General features: G+C 38.1%; 2 protein-coding genes across 8 annotated transcripts; both read right to left on the bottom strand.

Annotated features, from left to right (window-relative positions):
• Window positions 1–946: 946 nt before the first annotated feature.
• Window positions 947–14,509, bottom strand: LOC105040537 (kinesin-like protein KIN-14K). Of its 7 annotated transcripts, XM_073254642.1 has the most exons (19): window positions 13,940–14,509; window positions 13,674–13,831; window positions 13,491–13,604; window positions 12,995–13,247; window positions 9,643–9,770; window positions 9,461–9,544; window positions 9,215–9,292; window positions 9,050–9,142; window positions 6,055–6,396; window positions 5,896–5,977; window positions 5,700–5,795; window positions 5,419–5,598; window positions 5,116–5,222; window positions 4,783–4,961; window positions 4,405–4,569; window positions 4,073–4,326; window positions 3,801–3,964; window positions 2,560–3,098; window positions 947–1,229 (listed from the first exon to the last, which is right to left on the bottom strand). In XM_073254642.1, the coding sequence occupies exons 1-19, from the start codon at window positions 13,980–13,982 to the stop codon at window positions 1,046–1,048; spliced, it is 3,243 nt and encodes a 1,080-aa protein (XP_073110743.1). In that variant the 5' UTR covers window positions 13,983–14,509; the 3' UTR covers window positions 947–1,045. The 7 variants fall into 7 exon arrangements, with proteins under 7 accessions (XP_073110743.1, XP_073110738.1, XP_073110740.1 ...); XM_073254637.1 differs by adding an exon at window positions 1,795–1,892 and having other exon boundaries at window positions 4,073–4,569; window positions 13,491–13,831; XM_073254639.1 differs by having other exon boundaries at window positions 13,491–13,831.
• A 1,192-nt stretch (window positions 14,510–15,701) lies between these two features.
• LOC140856639 (casein kinase 1-like protein HD16) lies at window positions 15,702–26,048 on the bottom strand. The gene is made up of 16 exons (XM_073254635.1): window positions 25,441–26,048; window positions 19,196–19,330; window positions 19,018–19,091; window positions 18,812–18,881; window positions 18,636–18,691; window positions 18,468–18,539; window positions 18,226–18,320; window positions 18,038–18,104; window positions 17,772–17,901; window positions 17,472–17,690; window positions 17,247–17,389; window positions 16,994–17,168; window positions 16,750–16,840; window positions 16,502–16,659; window positions 16,211–16,399; window positions 15,702–16,127 (listed from the first exon to the last, which is right to left on the bottom strand). Exons 1-16 carry the CDS (start codon window positions 25,756–25,758, stop codon window positions 16,068–16,070), a joined length of 2,052 nt encoding a protein of 683 aa, XP_073110736.1. The 5' UTR covers window positions 25,759–26,048; the 3' UTR covers window positions 15,702–16,067.
• Window positions 26,049–26,056: the final 8 nt, after the last annotated feature.

Genomic DNA, 26,056 nt, shown 5'->3' with positions numbered 1-26,056 from the left:
CCCACCTCCATCAGATTCTTTCTGGAAAGACCATCATTTCATTCTATAACTTCATTAATACCTGGCTTTTCCATACCGTCTAGATGGTGCAAAGGATCGATTATCTCCTGCAAAATAAAGAACAAAATCTGTAGAAAATGTTACATTGACCCGATTTTAAATCGAAGCATCACCATAACCATTTATCAGAAACAAGCACCCAAGATCTTTTGACAAACCTCTATCATGAATTTTATCTTTGATCTAATCAAACAGAACAACTAATTAGCAAAAAAATACAGCATAAAAATCTGAAATGAGTTCAGAATGAGAAGGTACCAGCAAAGCCATCTGTATCAAAATCTTCTTTCTCCCATTTAATCTTCCATCTTTCAGGATTCAGGTAAAGCAAGATATTGTTCATCCTTGTTAAGCCAGTCATCGATCTGGACTGAGAGTTTTGCTTCAACAATAGAGGAGCAAAGTTTGTGAACAAATCCAGAGAGAGCTGTCAGATAAGTTCATGGTTCAGCACCAAATCCCATACACACCATAATGATTGGGTGCCAAGATATCAGAAAATTGCAAGAATTCAAGAAACAATGTTTGTAAGGTTACCTGGATATCATTAACCTAGACATCTTAGTCTGAAGAAAGTCAACTGATTCAATCCCTTAGCCTTTCATAGATTGTTTTACACCATAAGCCACCGGGATCAGCTCTCTCCATTTCTTATCAAATTTATTTTGGTAATATCCATGTTTTCATTGTCAATAGTCAACCCATAAACACCTCCATGACCAATTAATTTTCTAAGACAACTTACATCATTTCATCTGGTTTTACATGAATCGATGATGTCCTGGGAGCTACAGACTCTAATCCAGGAGAATAATTGGCGTTGGCCTTGAACAAAATTGCAATGGAACATTTCTCATGCTAACATCAACAAACCAATATCTTGATATGCAAAAACAAAAGATCATCTATAATGATCAATTAATGATGAATTATAAAGTACATAGACTACATAATAATACAGGGCATCACACCTGGCACTGTGGAATCAGAGAGTAAGCTCCAAAACATTGTGATTGTTACAGAAACATGCTTTAATGCTGTGTAAATCACTTACAAAATTGTATTGATATAGAAAAAGGAAATCACACAAAAAAACATGCTCTACTGCCAACGTTTTGCAGACTTGGCTGGAGATGCTGTCACTTGGCTGGCCATGCTTTTTCTTAAACCTGGTATTGTAAGACAAGTTGCATGAAGAGATACTGAGAAGAAGAAGATATGGATTCTAAGAAGATATAAAGAGAATTTCCTACTGGCAAAGACAACAAAGTGGATTAAAGCATTTCTTCAGTTCAAAATAACAACCTTTAGGATCATCATAGACAAGCTGAAACAGTGTTTCCTTGTCAAATGCATGTGCTGTTTTTTGCATGATACAAGCTCAAATGGAGTAAACTGTGTTGGCAGTACTTGTGATAACGGTTATACTATGAAGTGTTAAAGAACTAGTTAAACGTGCTTCAATTCCAGTTGACTGACTTCCAAATCAATCTTATTTAACATGTGGTGAATATGGATCACCACATTTACATTGCCACATGCAAGGAATATGTTGGAAATTTTTTTCCAACCCACTCAATGATTCATGTGGCTTAAAGAATCTGGTTTTATAAACATAAAGGCATCCAGTGGCATATGGGTAGACTTGAAAATGAAGAGACAGAGAATTTAATCACAAGCCCAAGAAAGGTATACTTGAGAATCAATTATTTCATTGACTAATTTCAGACTTACTTGGTGACTTTGGAGTCTCTTTTAGTTTTAATCGTGTTGATGTTGTTTGCCCAATATTTTGTGGAGGTGGTTTTGGTATTCGAGTTGGAACTTTTGGCCTGCATTTATAAGGAACAAAATTGACCATTTAGAAATATCTTTCAGGAACAGTTTTACAATAAAAGGAAAAACTACTGGTAGTGGCAGTAATAGTTGAGAACTTTGGTCTAAGTGCCATGATAGATAGAATGTATGAGAACATCTTTCCGCATATATCTATACTGTAGAAGGAAACTAGTGCCTTTTGCTTGATTCTAGTTATTTGGTGAAGTCACAGAAACCAAAACATTTGAAAATGTATACATATGCAATTTTAGTTGAAAATTCTCCTCCAAGTTCTCAAGCCTGTCAATAGCACACCTCCCTCTAAAAAAAGAGAATGCCTATCCACCATAATGTAAGTTATTTTATCTACAGAAAAATGTAATCACCCAATTACTTTTGGTAACATTAAAAGTTTCTCAGGTTATCATATATAAATAATTCATGCAATGTAGAGCTTGAAAGAAAGCATAGTGATAAAGAAATGGTTCCCAGTTTTCAAGATTCAAAATTATGAAATTATCCTAGAAACTTCACAAACCGGACCATCTGAAAAGGAAGTGGAAAGATTAAACAGCAATTGTTGTAAATGTCCTCGAATTCTATTAAGAGAGAACCCTTATCCTATTACAACTTGACAAGATTATATCCATATTAGGAAATGCATTTTATAGATATACTCACGTTGTTTTCTCTTTTGTGACCTCTGCTGGTTTGCATTGCTCAGGAAAGAGAGTAAACTCAATGACACTACTCGAACCATCAGTTTCTGTTCCCATGGAAAGACCACTATCTGATATGTCACTTAATCGTTCCTCTGACTCGGCATCACCAAAGCTCAAAAGCTCAAGATCTGCAGAACTCTGACCTGGGTCACCTTCAGCGAGCTTTTGTTGGCCTGAAACCTCCCTTTGGTGCTTCAAATCATCTGTGGACTGATGTGAACCAGATTCAGATTGCTTATCACTGTGGTCTGAATAATTTTCAGGATCTGAAGCTGTTTTAATATTAGAAATCACTACTTTTCCACCTGACGATCTCCAGCCCTGTTGCACAGTCCCACTTCGTGATGAAATTCCAGGAGCAGAAGATGAATGCTTTAATGTGTTACCACCTTGTCTTTCACTATTTACACTGGGAGACTGATTCGTTGTATCTCTGAGCAATTGTAACTGTTCAATTTCTTCATCTTTCCTTGCTATGGTATCTTTAAGAGATGCCACCTACAATGTCAAACGTGAGGGACAACATGGCACCTTGTGGAATTTAATATATTAAAGCATAAAAGTTGGACTGAAGTATGCATATTTAATTATTGAGGTAGCAGTGGGCATGGTCATGCATGTCAATTACAAATATAGGAGCATCAGTGGATGAGGTGACACAGAGCATATAACATGACAAAGGAAATGCTCAGCTCCTAACTTTTAACTACGTTCTCTTCACATTGGAACTGGAATTCTCAATCCAGTGGACCGCTAATTCTTTTATTATCATCAACCATGAAAGAGGAGATGGATTGACTCTGCAATATACACATGCACAGACATGTATGAGTAAAAGGATATTTATTTAGTAAATCTTCCCTAGAAAGCCACCGAATTGAACATTTCACACTGGCAAAGGTTAAGTAATTTCAAATGGGTCCATGTAGACTTGAAACTCATGCTCAATACATGTATTTCTTTTCAGTAAAGTAGAAAGACAAGGCTAGCTGTAGAGTATCCTCTGACAATCAACAGAATCACCATGTATCCTATTCAAGTTTAAGCAACCGCCGTCTAGGAGGAAGTATTGTGCTTCTTTAACATCCAGTTCTGCTCCTAGTATCCACCAGGGCATTTAGTAATTATTTTACTTCATCAAATTTGAATGAACTGTGAAACAAGAAAGGTAATCATAATTGAAATTAAGAAAAAAAAAACCTGTTCCATCAAATCTTTGACATCCTTGCCATCTTTTTGGCTCCGAGCAGCTCCCAACTCCACTCCAGACACTCTTTCAGCGAACTTTAAGGTACTTAAAGTCTCTGAATAAGATCCAGCATCAGGATTTATCTGTACAAACATTAGCGTCTTTGCATGTCCACCTACATAATAAAGAAAGAAATCTAGTTCAACCTTACTCCGAAGATGAACTGGCAGAAATAACGTAAGCCCATTAATGAGAAGAGAAAACAAAGGGATAGATATTATACCTAAAGAACTTTGCAGGACTTGAGTTAGCTTGCTGTTTCTATATGGTACATGAGGGCTTTTCTGTGATAGAGCAAATATGACATCTCCAAGAGCAGACAAAGATTTGTTGATATGTTGTGCTTCCTTGAGCCTGTCTCCAGTAACTTCAGAACGATCAACTCTCTCACTTCCAGCAAGATCTACCAGATGAAGAGAACCACGCAAAGTAGCTCCAGTTTTTAAATCCACTCCTCGAACATGAACTGTCACAATACTGTAACAGAAGACATATAAGCAGCATTGAGAAATCATCTGACAATTCATTTTCATGTAACTGATCATAAACAAAAACCTGTGTGACCGACTGCTTCTTTCATTGAGAGCAGTAGCACTCATAGCCCTATTTGTCAGTCCTGTTTGCATTAAATTCATCACATCAGATGTTGATTGAACAGGACGCATACTTGCATCGGGCACTGCAAGTCCATTCGGTTTAGAAGTGTTTACAATCCCAAGCGTGCTCAAGTTAAAGAAAAGACAATTTTGTCAAGAAAGCTCGTGTTTTCATTGTTAACCAATGCATGATTAAAGACCAGCCAAAAAAAAACCAAGAAGATTTTATTTAGGAACCAGCAGACTCACATCACTTGATAAGTCTCATGATCTTCATAATGTAACAGACAGGTTCTTAGAGAGGAAGCTATATTAAAAGATAGGCATGAAAGGATATTTTTTTACGGAACCATCATTGCTGAGGAGATCACGGACTTGCTCATTATATATTTCAACCATCTGAACACCAACTTCATACATGAAAGTGTCTCTTCTAGTTCGAGAAATATGAAAAAGGTCATTCAGAGCTCGATAGTTTACACCCCACTCCTCCTCAGTCGGTGAGTCAGGCCCAGTCTGAAATAAATTTTCATTATTATAATAAAATTAGCAAATTGCATCATAAACAACAGATAAAGAAGAATTCCAGTCGACAAATAACAACTTATGGGGAAATTTCCACATTATGCCACTATGGATTAAGGAAATTTTGGAAAACAAAATGGCATACCATTGTGTAGGTTTTCCCTGATCCAGTTTGACCATATGCAAAGATGCATACATTGTAGCCATCAAGAACTGACCGTATTAAAGGCTGGGTATCTAAGAAGACTTCCTCTATTAATATTAAAAAGGTAATAGTAGTTAGATACAGACTATCAGTAGGAAATCAAGCCTCAAACTGCTAACCATCACCTGCTGTCATAGTGACGCAACAAATTTCATGACAATATATATAGAACACGTAAGTTAATGGATAAAACAAAATGAAAATAAGTTTTGAGTGCAGAATTTCACAGTTCGTAAATAGAACCTTGAGAAGCAGCTGGACCATAAACCTTGTTAAATTTGAACATCTTTTGTCCATCTTTTCCCGGTTTGGAAGGGTTTACAAGAACTAGTTCACCATCCTCACCAATATAATTTATCGTATTTGACTTTCGGTTTTCTCCAGGAAGAAATGGCCTTATCCGACAATAAACTCTGATGTTGCCTAACCAAGAAGCATCATCAAACTGAGTCAAAAAAGCTATTTATGGTAATAATAAAACCAGAACTTTACATGATAGGCTGGTATTCTTATGCTAGATTCACCTTTTAATTCCTGAACCTCATTGTACAATTTCCTGTTTTCTGCAAGAACTGTATGATAATTTTTGACAGCATCTGTTAATACTTTCAGCTTCTGAGCTGCCAAAGACGCAATTATTAGATATATGTATCACAAAGTTCATGAAAATATCAAAACATGAAAATGAACTAATCCATTAATCAGCAAAACCTTCCCTACCAAATGTAGTAAATTCTTCGGACCATCTCTTTTGAGTACTTGTGACTTCATTCTTGATGGAATCAGAAGACATCCTCAGCTCCTGTGACAAGTATGGATGCTTACTCTTTTTGAGCACCATAAAAAGAAAAACTGCTAATATGATTAAGCTTGTAATACCTGCACTGACAGCAGTTGTAAACCTATGAAATTGTGGACAACATGTGCCTTCTGGTTCCAGTTTTGAGATTTTGATGCTGAAAATGCCTCAAGTTCTTTTGTCCTCTTCCTTGACTCTGCTAAAAGAAATTCAACCTCCTTTACTCTCCGCTCTAATTCCTCTTGAGTTTGCTTAGCCTTAGTTTCCTGTTGCTGACAGTGTTGTTCATATGACCTTTTTGTTGTTTTCAAGTCCTCCTTAAGTTTTGAAACTATATTATCACTATCCTCCTTCTCCTTCATCAACCTAACCACATCTTCCTCACTGACTTTCTTTCTTTCTTCAGTTCTGCTTTTCTCCATCTGCAATTGGAAGCTCGCTCATAATAAAAATCGAAATAAGAGATATATGTAAATAAAAATATTAAAAATACATTATTGAGCTAAAGGTCAAATAATGACTTAGCACGAGAAGTAAACTAGCCCCATAAGGCCTGCTAACACCCTTCAACCTCAATTTGGGATTCCCTCCTGACTAGAGCTACTTGAGTTATGTCCATCCAACCAAACCATAACAACCAATTTATGTTTATCCTCTATCAGTTCTACTCTTGAATCTTGATTCATCTAGTTTGTCCTTTCGTTGCAATAATCATCTTATGTTCACGTGTATTCTTGTCACACCAGAAGTCCAGATGTGTATGACAAATAATATTCAACAATTGAACAACTAAGTTTTGGGCTTATTATAGACCCAAAAGACTAAAGAGTAACATAAACTAACCAACAAGGATAAAATTGTTAATATAAGGTGTTCAAACAAGTGGACCAAGTAAATACGAATGATTGGAGTTCCCAGCAAGACCTAACCTGAGAGAACTTATATGATTCTTTGGCATGACTGGTTGACCACTCATGTACCAAAAGTCAGGACATTCAGACATGAATTTCCATAACATAGTTCAACAGAAATATTGTCCAGTCTGCTTTCAATGTGAACTTATGACTAGTAGCTCTTTTTGCTTGAACCAAAATTACACAAAGAAAAGAGGTTGGTAACATGAAATTTCCTTTGATTGGAAGGTGGATTTTAACAATGGATATTAGACTGAACCAAAGCTAAAACATCATTAGCTATATAAGCTGTAGTGTTTGGATACATGGTGTTTGGACTTGTGTGAGGTACAACATTGCACTGTGAGTTCATTTCATGTTAAACCACTTGACTAGTTTAATTACACAACCAGTTCATGAAAATCCAACTTTACAAGGGCTATATTTTATAGTCAAGAAGTAAAAAGTTCAAACCCCCAGTTGATGGATCACAGAAATACCAATCTACCTTTTTCAAATATGTTAGTAATACTGACGGCCAGCTTGATGTACATAGCACATCATATTATGAGATCAATGATAAAACACTTAAAACTGATGGAACTTATGCTAGACCATAATTTTAACATCTAAATATGCAACATGATCAACAACTGAACTTGTTCTACTTCTATCTTTACATAAGTTAGCACCTGCCACGATTATCTGGAAGAAATTTACTGGTGGATCGTGAATCCTTGAAATTTTTGGTGGATATGGCATTTGTATTGTTTGCTCAATTAGAAAAGAATCATTCGATATTTTTAAGCCTCTCGATATGTGAAGGAGAAAAAGTAATAGTCCAGCCAGCAGAGAAAAACACACGTTATAACTTTACATGCCAGATGCATGACATAACTATGACTAGAATATGATTGGAATTAGTAGTCCTTGCAGGTCACAGAAACAACAGAAGTAGGTAAGCATTTTCTTTTTTTTTTCTTTTTTTCCATTGGACACTTATTTGAATTCTTGGATAGCACTATGTGATCTAACCTGTAATGAAACCATTTATTTCTAATATGGCCTATGGAAGCCATGCCTAATTCAAGCCTTTGTGGGCAACTTTAACCCTTTTATACCAAAATTACTGCATGATACACCAAGTCATTGAGACTGTTTATTGATTTTTGTTCTTTTGTGCATGTCCTTTTGTTTTTGGTAGCCACAGGATCAAGAACAACCTCGATAGAAGTTCACTAGAAATTCCTACAGTTTTCAAGATGAGGCTTCAGTTAAACATGCCTGTGCTTTCAGTGAGACATCAACGGGAGCAGTGATATCTATTTTGAAGCATTACCTTTGCTAACTCTGCAGGGTGCAGACGTTGTAACTCAAAATCAATGTGGAAAGACATTCCATCCATGATATCAACTCAGTTCAAGCAAAGGCACCTAGGAAGTCATTAGGTTGGATCATGGAAATTAAAGTATTGCTGCATCAGTTAAAGCACTAAGCAAGTAGATGCCTAGTGACTGTTGGAGAAGTGGTTATGACCAGAAACATGGATATTAAAGTATTGCTGCATAAGTTAAAGCATTAAGCCTGTAGATGCCAAGTGGAGAAGTGGTTCTCCAAGATTATGACCAGAAATTAACACATACAATATGCATGTACAGCTCTATGTGAGTATGTAACAGGTAAAAGAATATATAGAGAATGTTTCTTACAATCTTGTACATAAATGCCCTGATGTCATTGATCTTTCATAAAGATATTGCATGGTTATACGCAAATGATCCTTGTGGGATAGGATAATTCTGAGATTTTGACTTGTACAATTTGCAGCTATATTTCTTTGTTGATCATAATTCATGTCATTCATGTGAAACGACAGAGTTAATAGGAATGAAAAAAAAGGGGGAGTTCACATTCAGAAAGATGGCTTCCGCCCCTCGGGAAAATAATGAAAGCAAAAGACACTAGAAAGAATAATAATAATACAAAGAGGAATCATATGAATAGTCCTATAAAATAGAATAGTGGACTTATAGAGAATAAATAGATCTTTATCTGCTGTACCTGGTTGATTGATATCTGAACCAAAGAGCAGAAAATTTATTCATGTCATGTCAAGAAAAAAAGCTCCTTTTTTGTTGTAAATAATCCTGCAAAATATGATCACTGCCCATTCATCAAATACCTGGGTTTCTTCATTTGTCCCAGTTGCTAGTGTCTCAAGCAATTTGATTCTTGATTGATACTTCTCTTCACGTGCTTTGATAAGATTATTTTGCTGTAAACAGATAAGACAATCATAATAGAATGTCTTAAGACTAAAAACAATTGCAAAAGCATGGCATCTTACATTTCGAATATGCTCTGCCTGAGTTGAAATACGTCGTTCAATCTCTTGCACCACTTTTCTCAACAAGCATGCTACACGCTAGGGGAACAATCATGATATAAAAAGTTAAGGAGAGGAAAAAGAAGGGCCGCATCTTACTTTTCTCTACAGCTTATCAAGAGCTTAAACAGATAAAAGGAAATCAAAGACTAGATACATAATGATAGATATTTTTAGCCCAAACCAACTATTATCAAAGTAGAATACCTGAGGTATTTCCCCATTCTTTCTCTCAATGCTTTCATCAAGAATCCCATTCACAACACTCAAAAGTGACTGGGTTGGGGCATTCTGCTAGAAAAGGATCTTGCAATGTTAAGAAATCAGCCGCATGAAAGTGCTGAAACAGAAAAAACTAAATTTCATGTTCAATATACAAGTGAGCTTACATCTAAACTGTTTGATTTCATCATTTCTGAAATCTTAGCAGGAGGAAGATCAGAATAACGCCCCTGCTTTAACTGGAAAACTTCATGAAACTTGTGTCCAGCATTATGTGCCACAGCAGACGATGGCTCTACAAAATAATAAGAAAATGTAGACAAGATCACTGCTGATTAACTCAATGAATAGAAAAACAGCATGAAGCTTTTTTTTTCCTAAAATATTGTTGGCCGCTGAAATATATGGGCACCATGAACAGGAGATAAGAGCAACCATATCTAAAAGTGTTGCATAATTATTCATTTTTTTGAAATAACCAATCAGTTGTGCCAAGATATTAGAAATGCTTCTTTCATGTCATTCAACAAATGCATGTGCAGCATCTCTATTGAGCCTAAAACTACAAACCTACTACAGAACATGATGAGATGAACAATGTAATATGAAAAATTAAGTGCCATACAAGAGATGAGAACAAGAAGAAGAAAAACACACAATGCCAATATATAGACATACTCAAAATTTCATTGCTTGTTTGTGCATCCAACCATCCTAGGTCAAAGTACATGATAAGCCCAGATCACTGCTATCGTTACAATCAGTACATGTTTTCTAAAACAAGCTAGCAGATGTGGAGAGCATGAGCTACCATCTTATGAGCTACTATCTCTTTTTTGCTTTTTTTTTTTTTTTTAGAGGGAGAAGGGGGAAGAGGGGCTAGTGAATTTATCAAAGAAAGAACTGCTGTCATGAGGTTGTCTTAACCAAATCCTATTGGGATGAATTTGCATCTAGTATCTACAACTTCTTCCATCCATGCCACCTGGACAGACATTCTGAAGCACCCTAAAAAGAATGCACAAGATTATATTTAATGGTTATGCTTTTGGTGGTAGATACCTCTCCATGGGTACTTACCAGAAGAGTAAGCATTCCAGATAAATAAGCAGTTTCAGCAAAACAACAAATGAAATCTAGTTGCAGAGGGCGCATCTAGAGTTGCTGAAAGGAATTATAAGGCTAAAATACTGTAGCTCATGCAGAGATGGAGAATCTTTCTTCTTGAGGGATTTGGAGAAGATGTCGAGGAGAAGATGAAGATGGGAAGATGTATTTCAAGCCATTTTCAGATGACTAGTTTATTCGATTAGGTCCCATGCAACAATAGAATCTTATGATGCAACAATAAGAAACTTGGGATAAAGAATAAGGTGCAGCCCATTACATTAATGATACATGACTGAGGGGCTGAAGTATGTTACAAGGTGAATCCTGGTGCAAAATTTTGAAAACTCCTCTGAGTAACCCCCTTTGGCATTGTTACATCACAAAAATCATGCAGCTAACATATAGACACCATTGTGATCTTCCCTTTGTTTGTTATGTTGCAAACAATTTCACATTTATCATGGTTATGATGAAGATTTGGTTGTACCGATACCAAGCACTGTTCCAATAGCTTATTGTATGGTAGGCATTGGTACAATACACCTTTATATCAATGTATGGTATGCTGCTGGTGGTGAGACAGCAACCATATGGTGTCTTACTTAATACAGTCCATATCAAAGCTCAGTAAGGTACAAATACCTTATTGTACAGTAAAGCGGGTGCCAAGCATTATGGGTCAGTACAAGAAACCTTGATTGTGATGTTAATTGGCAAAGTATGCATTGAATCTGAGCTTTTCAATGTCTTCACCAATAACTCTATCAAAATGATATAATCAAGCCTAGATAGCTTTTAACACAGCACTTTCACATCCCTAACCACTGACTGACCATCATCCTATCATCATTATCAAGCATCACTCTCATGTTGTCTAACATCATCCAAGCACAGCAGTGCCATTCCTTTCGCCAGCTCTCTCTCACCTTCATCTTATCATCCTTTTTCTCCTTTTTTTTTGTAATTTTTTACTTTCTATAACTTCTACTTCATCATCCTTTTCCTTCATTTTCTTCATTGTATTTAAAGCAAAAAAGCACAACCACTAGCATTATCTTGTCTTCTCATGCCTAAACAAACAAATTGTGTATTCAACTTGTTCCCTACTTTTGCTTCTTTGCTTGAAGTTATTGTAGCATCTTGTGGTGTTATGGATGCCCCTTACCTTTTCTTGGGTAAGGATCACAAATAAACATCATCCTAATTTTTAACAATATCTTCAAGTAAAATTCACAACATTACACATAACAACAACTTGTTTCATTCTAGCTATAGTAAGACAAGTCTAACAATCTCATATCCCACTATCTCATTCCTTAAACTTCATTAATAAACTAAATGCTAGTGATTGGTATAGGCCCTTGATAGTGCAATTGCAGCCAGCATTGATTCATAAAGAAGGGAATTTTATGCTAAATTGAAGTTGTTGAGGTGGCTCGCACACTCACCATCTAGCCAACCAGCACATTAGTTGGTCTCAGGCTTGGAAGGAAAGCAGACCAGAATCTCACATTCAAATGTCCAGCAAGCAGGGGATTTGGTGAAAAATTTGTATCATTGCCAACACTATTCTTACACTAAGACTTGCGAGACATGCATCATAAATCAATATGTTCAACAACATAGAATTAGTGAAACACAGATGATCATGGTGATGACAAATAATACAGCTTGGACTTGTGGTGAAAGGATAAAGGACAACACCTAAAATGTGAGGGAAGTTGGAAAAGAGGATGGAACAGCCAGACAATGATATGAATGGAAATCATAAAAGATCAATAAAACCTCGCTAGTGAAGGGATCTAAACCATTTAAGAAATTTGATAGTGAAGAAAGGTTCATAAAGGTAAACTAACCCATAGGATACGATTTTGTGGTCATGGTTAGTTACAATCATGGCTATGATGTGCATGGTGAGGTTTTGGGAGACACCATGTCTTCTCTTATTAATTGTGATTTCATGCGGAACCTATTAGGTTGTTTGGTTTGGCATTTTGTCCACAGGTATACATATTGGTTGATTGCTTGCTAGACCCCTTTCTCAAGGCAAGAAACTTAGAGGTCTTCAGTCACAGAACCATGTTGTGAAATTCAGAAAATGAAAAGAAACATAAAGTGAAGAAAATTGAGTTAGTGAGAATATGGTCATCTATTGTTTCTAGCATGATAATTTCTCCTTTGGGCTGGCTATCGTCTTGGTTAATTCAAGGTATCCTATCTTGAACTGTTGATCTACCACTCACCAAGCATGTCTCTTTCTATTCTTCTTTATTTGTATATTAGTTTAACTAATAACACAACTTTAAAAAGAAACAAAAAATCACAAGCCACTTCATGTTATGTAATCTTATCCAGAGTGTTCGCAACCTTGGGCCACAATTGCACAAGTGTTCCAAAAAATGGCCATACCAGACATAACAGGACTTCTTAAAACTCGCTGAAGCTTTGCTTCCATGAGGCTCGGTCTCCTTTCCTCTCCTAAAACTGGAGACTGTTGCCCACTTAGAGTGCTATCCCCCTGCAAAACATCTATAGCCTCCAACTTCTTCTTTGCTTCGATTACCCACTTGGCTGGCGCATTTGTATCTCTATCTTCACCAAGATCAGATTTAAAATGATCCCTAAGGCACAAAAGGCACACTACTACTGCAGAGATACGTCCCTGAACCCAGAATAAGAAAATAAACAGATCAAATGTTAGTTTAAAAAGGCAAGATACTAATCCATTCAGTATCAAGTATCAACCGTAGCAAGAAGAAACAGGAGCCTGTAAGATGTGACATTTCTCCTTACAATTTGTGAAAAAATTTATGGGTACAAAAGGTCCATACTTATCTATTCTTGTACGTAATTTCAAAACATAAAAGATTTCTTGCCTTCTTTGTGGGGTCAAGAGTGAAAATACCTGTTCTAGGTCTGACACTTTGAAAGTGGGCAACCCCATATGCTCTACAACTGAAATAAACTTCTTTATATTTCCCAAGCGTCTCCTCGATGGAGAACAACCACCACTCTTAACCTGCAGCATAAAACCACATATTATATCTGATTCAGGTACCAGAAAGCTTTGAGCAGCCAATGATTCTACTTCCTCTGCGCTGCCAGGACTGAGTCTCCTTATAATAGCACAAAACACAGCACCATCAAACAGAGCTGCCCTCAATTCCTCCTCTGATGCATCCGGAGCCATGCTAAAGTCTGGGAACAGGCCGTTGAGCCACTCTATTACTTCCGATCGCTTTTTAGCTGAGTAACCGCAAAGAAAGTGGTTCTTCGTATTATAACAAACCCCAAAAATTATACAAAGAAAAGAAAGGAAGGAAAGAAAGAAGGAATGAAGTCAGAATTCCTCACCCATGTCGGCATCAAGGTTCGCATTATCTTCGCCAGGAGGCATTTTTTATTCCGACAACTAATTTCGCCGCGAGGCAAACCTATGGATAATGGTGTTCAAGAAGATGAGCGATCTTTCTAAAGAAGCAAGAAATCTCAAAGAAATGTCTGGGGCGATCATTTTTGCACCAATGTTAGCAATTTCGCTAGCAATTTTACATGGAAATCAGAATCTTTTGCTCCTTCTTTGCAGATTGCTTTGAAATTTTTGACCCTTCGAACTGCCAACAGAAGGCTTTCTAAAAGGAACTAAGGCGTGGAACAGATAGGATCTTTGATTAACTCAAAGATCCAGAGAAGGATCAAGAACAATGCTCGCGATATAAAACCAAGAAAAGAAAAGATCACCCTCTTTGACTGCCAAGATTAGAGACCGAAAAGAGGAGATTGAGAGGAGGGGGAGGGGAGGAGAATGGAATGCGGGGAGCCCGAGACAAGTGGAGAATGCCGGGCTTCTTGGAGCCACGAAACTTCCGTGCCTTATTTTTGGTTCGTTTGTTCTCTCCTTTCCCTTATTTGTCTCGATCTGTTTTCTTGTTTACCCTTCTAATGGACGAACGACTCGGTGCTATTTATAGTCTACGGAGAGCTTCGGCTCCTGAAGGAAACGAGGAAACTCGAAACCGACCCAACTGACGGCGTTAACTGTGCAGCGGTCCGACTAGTTGCTGTATCTCGTTTGAGGACCTGCACTTCAACTAAATTTTCGATAATGACCCTAGCGAGTGCCGACTGCTTCAGTACGTTGAACCCGAGGGACACGATTGCAAATTTTGGCACAATCGAGCGTGTCAAAATTAAATTGAAGAAAGTGTGCATGGTTAGGCTGACGGCGTCTTCCACGGGAACTATTTTGCCAGTTCGTTGCCGCCTACAAGGATTTGACCACGTGCACGCGGTGAGCCATCCAATAACCCGGATTCAGATGGTAGACGGCTGACGCCATGCCACCTTCTCAACGTGACCGTTTTCTTTCGGTCCAAAATGGACCGAACTCCATTCACCCGACTTTGTGCAAAGGTGAGCACATGAACCATCAAAAAATTGTCAAATTTTCACTCTAGAAAGCAAATCTAGCAAGTCATATACCGATCATTCCCTACAAATTCCACCAAAAGGTCATCATCAATTGACATTTAGAAAGGCAATCAATACCGACAACCGTCTATTTAAAAAAAATTATTAACATGAAATATGGAGGCAACAGCCTCCTAGACAAAGCCATCACAATGCAAGACAAATTTCATACTGGTATACTGGCATAATATAAATATAAACAACACGTTGCAATCACCTCGATGAACAAAGCTAACTGATAGCCACGACGACAATATACATATACGTTACAAACTTGCTTCCTCTACGGCTTAAAGCAAGTGGAAAGCAACATACCAGCAGAAAAATGCCAGAATTTTTTAGTTCAAGTTAACATCTCACGTGCTCTTCACAAAAGGGAAAAAATGAACAAGGAATCTCACGAGCGAGAAGCATGAAGATCACAGCCATGCATTGAGATCAACAGATAAACTTAATCGCAATGAACTTCCCACATACATATTTAACAGAACAACAATATTGACCATTAAACAGAGCTAATTAATGGCGATCGTGGGACGGGGCACAGGTAACATTCTTATAAAATTGTCAAGGCTTGCCTCAATCCAGCCAGTAATTGAATAAATGGCCAAAATAAACCTTGTGCACTAACAATAGATGCAAAATGTAAAAAGAAATTGTACCAGTGCCTTAGATAAAATGCAGGTCAATATCACATTGGCATGACTTTCTAAAGCATTAAGATCCATACATTTGTCACCTGTCATGTTAATTCACTATACAAACATACATTAAATATGGATGCTTGCAATCCATTTTTGAATAGCTCATGCAAGCACATCTCCAGTATTTCCTAGTGATACTGCACCACCTTTAAGTTGCAGCTGACATGTCAGATGGGTTACAATTAAGAAAAGCTTGCACATCAAAATTCTCTAGCCCAAAGGCACTCATCTCCAGGACAAGAAAATGTATGAGATTGCTGTTGTATCAGTAAGTGAATTCTCCATTGTCATGGCTAGAAAATGGAACTTCATGATACCGTTCTGCCATAGCATATGGATGCAATATAGAGATTTTTTGACCATTTTTCCTGCATGTAAATAGATTTGTTCATAACGAAGCCAAAAGGCTTAAGTTCAGATATTGAACAAAAAAGATTAAAATCCAACCTACCTTCACATGTTGACTAGGAAAGGCTGAGGTTCTGAGAGTCTCTTGTGTTTCATCTGCAGGCTTCCGTCTGGGTACACTAAGAACAAAAGCTGCCTGATCCCATGTTGCAGCAGTTGCCGTTATACGATAACCACTATCCCACCTCCGATGAATACCTTCGCTGGGGTATAAGAAATCAAGCTCCACAACCTGGTGAAACGGTATAGGAAATCAGCAAGAAAACACCAAAACATAGATTCCTGCAGAAACCTCACACCAAAATACAAATACACAGCAGGGGAAAAAAATGACCTGATCTGAAAAACCAGCATTTCGAGACATGACAACTGCCCATCTGCTACCTGCAGTGGCCATGGCGGTTACATAGAATCCCTCCTTCCATTTTTTGTTTATCCACTTAAATGGAAATGAATCGCTTACTTTGTAGGACTGCTGTGCATACTGTGTACCTGGAGAAGAAACCATCAGAGCTTATGAGCTATGAGCACAGTTGCTTAACATTTCCAAACTTCAAAATAATAAGATGTTAAGGAAATTACCTTTTGACATCACAACCAAAGAACTTCCGTTATTTGCCCCCGCCAGTGCACTAATATAATAATTTTTCTCCCACTGTTCCATTATCCATTCCTTTACACAAAACCACCAGGCATAACAATATTATATTAGCAGAAAAATACATCCCAGTCTGTGCATGATGTGAATGACATTATCCCAGACGATACAGCATGAAGTGCTAATAACAAAAATAAACCGCACAAGCAAGAATGCCTGGGTACTCACTTTGTGAAGAAAACATGGTGAGAGTTCATAAACTTGAGCGGTATAACCAGTGCCGGCATCCATAATCAGGGCCCACAGATTTGTGCAAGAAGCAACCGAGCTAATGAATAATCCATCTTCATTTCCTTTCTCAATATGTTGTGCGAGTCTTGCATCTGCAACATTGTAGTGATACCTGCAACATCGAAGAGAATCGAGTCACTCTTCTTTATGTTTACAATCTCTACCAAGCATAATGCACTGAAGGCCCAACCTTTGCTTCATGGGACGCCTAGCATTGTAGACACTAACCCATTGTGTTGCGGGCATCCCCATTCGGACCTTCTTCTTTGGTTGCTCTTCATCCTCATCTTCGATCATCAGCCGGCCTCTCTTTTGACCAACCTGGTATATAAGCTTCATAACATATAACTAAAGGTTAGATAGGTAATGGAATGAGTTAATGGAAAAGAGTACGGAAGATAGAACATCAATGTACCTTCTGAGCACCATCTGTGTTGATCGGCCTAATATCTGGATTCGGACCTACTATGCCATCAAAAAGGGAGATGCACTTTGCATAATTGGGTTCTTCATCAAACTTTAAGTTGACAACATACTCAACAAACTGTTTAAATGGTTGTGGGCAAAAGCAACACAAAGACTCTGGAGAAGTAGCCATCTTTTTCTTGCAAACAAGGAAGCCCTTATTCTCGCCCTACAAACAGCAGGGAAAGAAAATACATGAGATGAGCAGGAAAGAGTCGTAGCACTCCGATATTGTTTCAAACAGCTATACCTGGTATCCCTGCCAAGGTAGACGGCCACGGAGGAGAAAAATGAGGGTGTAAGCAAGGGATTCTAAATCATCTCTCCTGCTCCCAGTTCTTCCCAGGTGAGCATGCACACTAGCATAGCGCACTGTTCCCCTGCAATATTGAGATAAAGGATTAAGAAGTGAGGATATGATCAACAGGATCACAACAAATGGCACTACAACTATGAATTTTCATTTTATCGAAGACCACAACTATACTAAAATCAACAATTAATTTCATTATATACCTGAAAACATCTGGCCTTTGGTCATACTCAACATGCTGACCCGTAGCAGTGTCCTTCCACCTAGTGGCTGAAATTGAAACAATTGAAAAATGCGGCATCCTAAGTGATACATAATACCTGGATATACAAAATCTCCATATCGACAATAATTTGACAGACAACAATGCTATATAATGCCAAAAAATTACCTAATCCAAGATCAACAAGAAAAAGTTTCTTCTCATCAGGAGTTCCAGGAGGGCCAAGTAAAAAATTCTCAGGCTTCACATCTCCATGCACATAACTGTCAAAAAATAGGGGATCATAGCTATATATTAATACCATAAAGAAAAAATATAAGTATCTAATAATATGATGCAAGAAGATAACAAAATTCCAAGAAAATATGGAAATAATCGGAGCTCATGCCCCAAAAGAGAAAAAGACCCACCCTTTAGAATGCATCTTCTCCAATATGGAGATTGCTTCAATAGCAATACATGCAACCATTTCAATAGACATTCTGTATGACTCAGAAACAAAAGGACAAACAGTCAAGTTATATAAATGAAGATGAACAACATTAAGTGCAATGACCAATAGCAATTTGACTACTCACGTGTGAGAATTATTATTCCAAACATCCCATAGACTTGGACCCAGCATATCCATGACCTGTACGAATTATGGTATCATATCTTAAGCATATCAAAACTGATGCAGGGAAAAATAATAATTTGAATACCCTAGCATATAGATGAAGATGGTAGATTTGTAGAGAAGGTTTTCCATTACCATGACATAATAGTCACCTTGGCGGCCTTTGTAATGGACTTGAGGCACACCATGAATGCCACCAAGAATGCTGCACAGTCACAATTAAAGTGAATCATAAAGGAAAAACACAACGCTAACTTAAGATTTCTAGATACAACTTAGAAGCATACAGAAAACTATGGGAAAATAGTAATAAATAGTAAAAGGATAATAAGGTCACCTACTTGTAGACCTGCCATTCATAAGGGGGTCCATAGTTACATCCTTTGCTGCTCCGGTGCTCAAATTTCAATGCCACCTAACACATATGAACAGAAAGGTGTACATAGACATGGTGAACTGAAGTAACAAAAAGCAAATATGTTCCAGATACAAAATAACCAGAACGAAAAGTATGCATACCTCTACAGCATTAGGACCAGTAGTCCGATCATTTGCATTGGTAGCAGATATACGGCGACCAACATATACTTGTCCAAAGCCTCCTTTCCCAAGCTTCCTTTCAATTCGATACACCGGTGAATTGCCAATCTGGACCTGTGAAAAGATGGAAAAATAAGTGCATGAGCAAAATGCAAGTCTCGGAAAGCATTTTATGATTGCTGCAATTGAGTGCTCTTTAGGTTTTTACATACCATTCAAGTGATATTATTTCATCATGGGAACCAACATTCTGTTAATGGATAAAAGGGACATATTCTGAAGCAAAGTAGAAATAACTAGAACAGTGGAGCAACTTAAGTAAACATAAAAGGTTACTTCAAGTCTTTTTGCTCTATGCAACTTTGTACCATACATCAGATTCAAATGCTGTCCTTTGAAATTCTTGCATTGTGATAAGCTTGACACTATTTAAATCCACCACTACTATACACAAATGCTGTGGGTGGTTAGTTGGAGACATTTGTTGCTACTTTTAAAACACTTCTTGTATTCTTATATGGTACAAAAGTTCTTCTTGGACGATCTAGAAAAGGTAAAGAGAATAACAATCCATATAAACTCCATCCCCATTAGCAAATATGAAGAGTCCATCCCTCTCTTTATGCCATGTCATTGCAAGACAAGAACAATCCCCCAGACCAGCAACGGAATGAATCAACCACAGATAACTGCTTGAAAATTGGGCAATTTTCTACCAAATCTGACGGGCTTCAATGCACTCACTTGGTCTTCTTATATAGTTTCCCTTTTCTAATGGTCGGTAGGGTTGGCAATGGGTCGGGTATGAGTTGGGACGACCAATACCCATACCTGCCCTGACAAGATAGAAGTCATATCCATATCCACCCTATATCCATCTCGGGTCGGGTCGAGTTGGGTCGGATCTCACAAAATTCTCACCCTTTTACCAAGATTAAGCTTTCAAAACCTAAAAACTCACTCCAATCTACCCTCAGGTGCTCCCACATCCCTAAGATGCTCCGATCTCCCTCAGTGCTCAATCATAGATCTCCAAAATAGAGAACGAAATGAAAAGAAAAAGAATTGAAAAGGAAAAACAATGATCAAGCTATGTAGGAAAGGTCTTACCTTTTAATTTTTTTCGTTTTCCCCCAATTTTTCGTTGGTGTTTTCTTCCATCCTCAGGAGTCTCGATTGAGTGCCGGGTGGGAGGTTTGGAGTGGCCAAATCAAAGGGCTAGGGTCCCCCTGATCCTTTTTCTCCATTTCTTCCATCCTCATGAGTCTCCATCGGGGTGGGAGGAGACTTGGAGCAGCCGAATCGAACAACTAGGGTCCCCCCCCGGGCCCTTTTCCTTTATTTCTTCCATCCTCAGGAATCTCCATCAGGTAGGAGGCTGGGCAAGGCACGTCAGCATGGGAGGGGGAAAGGCAGCAGGGTCGTCGGAGGGAGGGAGGGGGAAGGCCTCGGTGAGACCGGTGGAGAAGGCAATGGGGTTGTCGGGGGGTTGGCAGAGGAAGCGGGAGAGGAAGAGGTCCAAGAGTGAGAGAGGAAGGAGCGTCCGAGCAGGGGAGGGGTCATCCATCGTCGGGGTTGAGGGAGAAGGGGGGCAGCTGTGGTAGTAGGGGAGACCAGGAGAGCACAAAAATGGCTAGGGTTTTATTGGGTGTTTATTTATGTGTGTGTGGGGGGGGGGGGGGTCGGGGCATATTAGTATCCGTACCCACCCCAAAACCGCTTTGTATATTTTTTGTAAAATGCATATCCACCTTGGATTTTAAGCGGGTCGGATAAAATCCGTCCCATTTGGATCGGGTACCTAGCAAGTCGGATCAAATGGCCAATCCTAATGGTCGATTATGATTTGTATGCCAATATTGGTCCAATAGCCAACTTCCACGATCAAATCCAAAAATCCATAGATTTGTTTTTTTTTTCACAAGTAGATTTGCTCCTTTCTGGTTTGAGTCCAATGTGCAAGCACCATAATTTATGCTAGTACATTACCGACGCACTTCTATTGCTTTATGCTTGATTTGCAACCCTCCATTCTCCTTTTTGTTGTGGTGGTGGTGCTGGGACTAAGAGGGGGGGCTCGGGGGTCATGAACCCCTTTAATCCATTCATCAAATCTGAAACGCCACTCCTAAAGGTATTTAATAATTCTCTTCCCCATTGTATGCTCATTATTACCTATCAAATGTTCTCTTTATGAAGAGAGTGTGCATGTGTATATACATGTTAGTAGTGAGTTGGAACTCTAGGTCTGTCATTTTTCTATTGAATTTGCTATCAGTTTCATCAGTAATTATTTGAAACCAATTGACCTATCATCTTAGATAGACATCTTTCACATCTATAGATGCTTGGGAGCCACCTTTAGAGACCACATACCCTCATAATAACTAACACACTTTTCCATTCTATCATGAAGGTCCTAATTAATAGGCATTCGTCTTAGCTCTCTTTCCAAATATAATTGAGGTCTAGAAAATGCTCCATTCTCATAAGCCTCTCTCTCATATAACCCAATTAATCTGGATATATGTTAATTATCTTTCTTAACTGGGAATTATGGAGTGCAATAGCACTTCTACGCATTTGAATATGACATCACACAACAATCAATGACACTAAATAGCCTAAGTATCCTGCTTATGTCAGCTAGAAGCATAGGTACTCGGCACTTTTTTCGGGAATGACTTATCAAAGAACACCTTGTTCCAATTAGTGACACTAGAATTTGTTATGATGTTACTATTAAATAATATTACTCTGATATGTCTTGACTTTTCAAGTGAAATAAAACAGCTATTTTCTCTTTCATTTAAGTTATTATGGCATAAATAAAAGGTTTTTCCAAAAAAAAAAAAAAAAGTGCTATTAACTAGTCATCAGCATATTTTAATATATTTATGCTTTTTTCCTTCCTTTTACAGATTGTAGTTGATGCGGAAGTACTCGATGATGGCTTGTGAAGGCATGGGTGGGCATGAGAAAGGGACTAGGATTTAGGTGAAGAAATCATCTTCCTAGGAAAACCAAGGAAAGATGTTTTTAACTAATTTCAAAACTTATAAAGGCCAATTAAAGAAATTATGTTTAGGCTTTTTGAGGACAAGCAAATCTGAAGAATTAAGTTTCTAAATTACATCAGTTGGTGATTGTCTATGATAATCTCATAAAAGAAATTTAGCTATGAAATTAGATGAAAAGTACATTTTGGAAGAGGGGAAAGATAGATAACATTAGTAAAGATCAGAAATAATAAGAGTGGATATGGGTGATCAAGGAGGGGGAAAGAAAAAGGATAGGAAGGACCACACATGACCAACCGATATCTTTCATTCATTCAAACAGTTCACAGTACATCTAATGGCCAGCCGAAAGGCCCTTTCTAGCTTTTACATGACTTGATTTACAAGTGAATTAGAATTCATTTAAAACCCAAAAACCAATCTCTACATGAACAGCCAAGATCTTCCACGAAATGCAATATATACAGGATCCCAAGTAATCCCAAAGGGAGAGAGATACTTAAAACAACCAAGTTTTTTAAATAAATCTTAATAACTTGTTAAATTATCCAACCAAACATACACCTAAAGTAGGACTCTTGTACACTATTCCTACTTAAAAACAAACCTTGAAGCCCACTTCAGAATTACATAAATAAAATCTAAAAATGCAATAAAATTCATTCTCCTTGAAATGTGATGCATGCAGGAACATATGCTGATGCATTTAGCCACATATGCAGATGCAATTGCTTGACTGCTCTGCAACGTCTACATGCAACCATACCACAAATGACCCAAAAAGGTAGTCCACTTGGCATTATGCGTCTGTATAGGAAAGAGAAGAGCAATAGCATAGAAAGCAGGAAGTGAAAACAAGCGAAGCTATTGACAAGTGGAGGTCAACTTTTGTCAAAACCAAGGTTCAACTCAAAGAACGAGATGCTGTAAGCCAACTCATTAAATGCCTTCAAAATCCTTTGCAAGGTTTACTCATCATGAGTGGCTGCAAGGACTCTGCTAGCCTTTATATTCGAGGTCAGAAACGAGAGATAATGATACAAGACGGACTTTGACCTTTTGTTCAAATTTTTTTTGGAAACAAGAATGCACACCCACTTTTATGCGGTCTCATGCAGATGGAGCATGTTCAAGCTGATGCTTAGGTTGGCTTTAAATTTTGAACAAGCCAGATATGAGTATTACTAATACTGATGCTATGTTATAATTGTTACTATTATGTTTTAGGTACCATTGAACAAGCACCAATTGTTGGTTGATATTGCTATTAGCATTGCTATTATTCATCCAAAAAATGTTATTATTATTGTCATTTCTTTTACTGTATTTAAATTTTTTGCTTATTGTTTTTATTCTTTTAAAGAGAAAAAGAGAAAGACTCAACGCAACTATAATTACTCAGGTCCAGATTTTCAAGGGTGCACCATCAAAGAATCGAACTCAAATATCTAGTTGCTAAGAAAACAAGTATAACCGCCAGGACAAGCCCCAATTCACATATGCAGCCTAATACTGCATATGTCTTGAATGGCCCCTTGGCTGGATACTTATGGTAAGTTTGTAACCACCTTTTAGAATAAAAAAGGCACCCCAATATGAGATCTAGGAAGGGTCAAATGAATGCAGCCTTACCTCTGCATGCAGAGAGGTGGTTTCTATGTTTCAAAATCATGACCTCCAGGTCATCATGGAGCAACCTTACTAGTGTGCCAAAGCTCACCCTCAATAACCACCTTTTAAATGCCAACAAAAATTGAACTACATTTTATGCCATCATTATTATACACAAATGAACCCATGTCATTTGGAAGATAAAGTCCTAAGCACTGGACAAAATCTAAGTACTTGGAACACTTGCTAGGTGTCCAGATAGGATTGTCATAGACACCTTTTGCTCCCCTTCCTTCTCACCTATGGAATCCCTCAATTTTCCTTATAATCCATGCCTTCACTTAATCTTATTTGCATTATTCTAGTATCCATTCTCATAAGCCCCACCATTATTACATGCTCACCTTAACTACAATCATATAATAAATTCAGTTAGACATTGCATTGACAATATTATTCCTCCATTTTTTATTAAAAAAAAATCTTCAGTACATAGAATAATCAATAATCCAATAAAATTTTAGTAGAAGCATTTCATAAACAGATAATCTTACCTATTATTCAATAAAATTTTAGTAAAAAGTATTACCTAACCAGTTATCTATATCTTATTTGATTCTAGATTATTTTTTCACTTCGTTGGCAAAATTACAAGAATTGGTGATTATAGAATGAAAAGGGAAAATAGACAAGAGTCACAAATCACATATCAAGAAGAAATATATCAAGCCATGATACAGAAATTCCAGGACATGTGATGAGCAATTCAAAGATAGAACATGCATTGGTACTGAGAAGTCAAGGATCCAAAAACCGTATACAATCTCTGCACAATTATCAGATTATACATTATAACTTTAGCAGAAGTTAGAATTTATTATCAAATTCTGAATAATTAAACAATATAAAAAATTAATTCTATACAAGATTCTTAAACAAATATTCTGCGGCGAAAAAAGACAGTACATGGTCACAAAATAAGACAAGCGGTTGAGCTGGATTTGTTAAAGAAGGAGATCTTAAATGGGGCATCAAGCAGAGCCCAAAAATACTTCTGGTAGAAGACTATAAGACAGAAGTAGTTTAAGGAATTTTCGAAGTTCACCTGATAGACTAAAACTCATAAATGTTAACCAAATGTTAAATGAGGTCTAGTTTTCATGTAAACGGTATTCATTCGGTTCAAAAAGTTTGGACTCAGATGGTTGCCAAAGTTAGAAGAACATATTTTGTTGATACCAAGAATCCAAAATTAAAAAAGTGAAAGCCAGATTGAGGGGAAAACTATACAAAAGGCAGAAAAACAAATAATTTTCTTGCCTGATTAGTTGAAAAAGGAGTCTTCAGTCATAGAGAAATGAACTACAGGATGAAACAAAATACCATTGAGAAACGAACCCCAAGATGAAACAAAATACAACTGAGAAACGAAACACAAGATGAAACAAAATACCATCTTTTCTTTCTTTGGAAAAGGAAAGGTTAGCATTTTTAATGGCAACCAAACCTCCCCCTGCAAAATTTCTCCCAGATCCACGAAAATCATTACTAAAAATCAAAAAGAAAATTTCTGTTCAAACAAGAAATGGTTACCTTTTCTGGAACCGGCGCGGTGCTCCCCTCATCCTCCCCGCCAGCGAGCTTATCGGCGCTCCTGCCACCACTGTCAAACTCATCCATCCTCCTCTCCCCAACCCCTTCCTTCTTATCCTCCCCGATCTCCCCTCCGCCCTCGAGAAACCTGATCTCCTCCTTCCGCTCGGCGGACCTCGTCACCACGTTCTCATCACCCGCCGCCTGCTGCTTGTTCCTCGCTGCCCTCCTTCTCCTGCCGGCTGCCGGTTGCTCGGCCTGGACTATCGGATTCGGCTGTGCCCGGCCCCTGCGCACTCCGCTGCGGAGCTCCGGCATCCTTCACCCATCCAATCCCATCCCGTCAAAACCCTAGATTCCACACCTGTTCCTCGAAACCGTAGCTCGATCGCCTCAAAGAGAAACGCCCAGTGAGAGGGGAATCTCGGGATGGCGTGACTCGGATGGAGAGGCCGGATCGGCGATCGGCGGCCGGAGGTCAGGGGAGATTGGGAGAATTCCGGCTTCGATTGAGATAGATTGGCGGAGGAGAGATCAAGGGCGAGGGTTTCAAAAGGAAGAGGGGAGATTTTTTTGGCGAAGCGGGGAGGAAGAGGGCGCAGGGTTGGGGTCGACG

The sequence above is a fragment of the Elaeis guineensis genome, chromosome 3, assembly GCF_000442705.2.
Source record: "Elaeis guineensis isolate ETL-2024a chromosome 3, EG11, whole genome shotgun sequence".
Taxonomy (NCBI): domain Eukaryota; kingdom Viridiplantae; phylum Streptophyta; class Magnoliopsida; order Arecales; family Arecaceae; genus Elaeis; species Elaeis guineensis.
This window is presented reverse-complemented; position numbering and strand designations above follow the sequence as displayed.

Coding starts and splice junctions, on each gene's coding strand:
- LOC105040537 (XM_073254636.1), bottom strand. CDS start 13,982: ATGCCTCCTGGCGAAGATAATGCGAACCTTGATGCCGACATGG. Junction 4,570..4,782: donor AATGATGGTTCCGTAAAAAA/ATATCCTTTCAT, acceptor TAACTTGAGCAC/GCTTGGGATTGTAAACACTT. Junction 3,099..3,800: donor TCAAAGATTTGATGGAACAG/GTTTTTTTTTTC, acceptor TTGACATTGTAG/GTGGCATCTCTTAAAGATAC.
- LOC140856639 (XM_073254635.1), bottom strand. CDS start 25,758: ATGCCGGAGCTCCGCAGCGGAGTGCGCAGGGGCCGGGCACAGCCGAAT. Junction 19,331..25,440: donor CCGCGCCGGTTCCAGAAAAG/GTAACCATTTCT, acceptor ATCTTTTCACAG/GTCCAGATTGGCAATTCACC. Junction 18,321..18,467: donor GAGAAGATGCATTCTAAAGG/GTGGGTCTTTTT, acceptor ATTTTTTGACAG/TTATGTGCATGGAGATGTGA.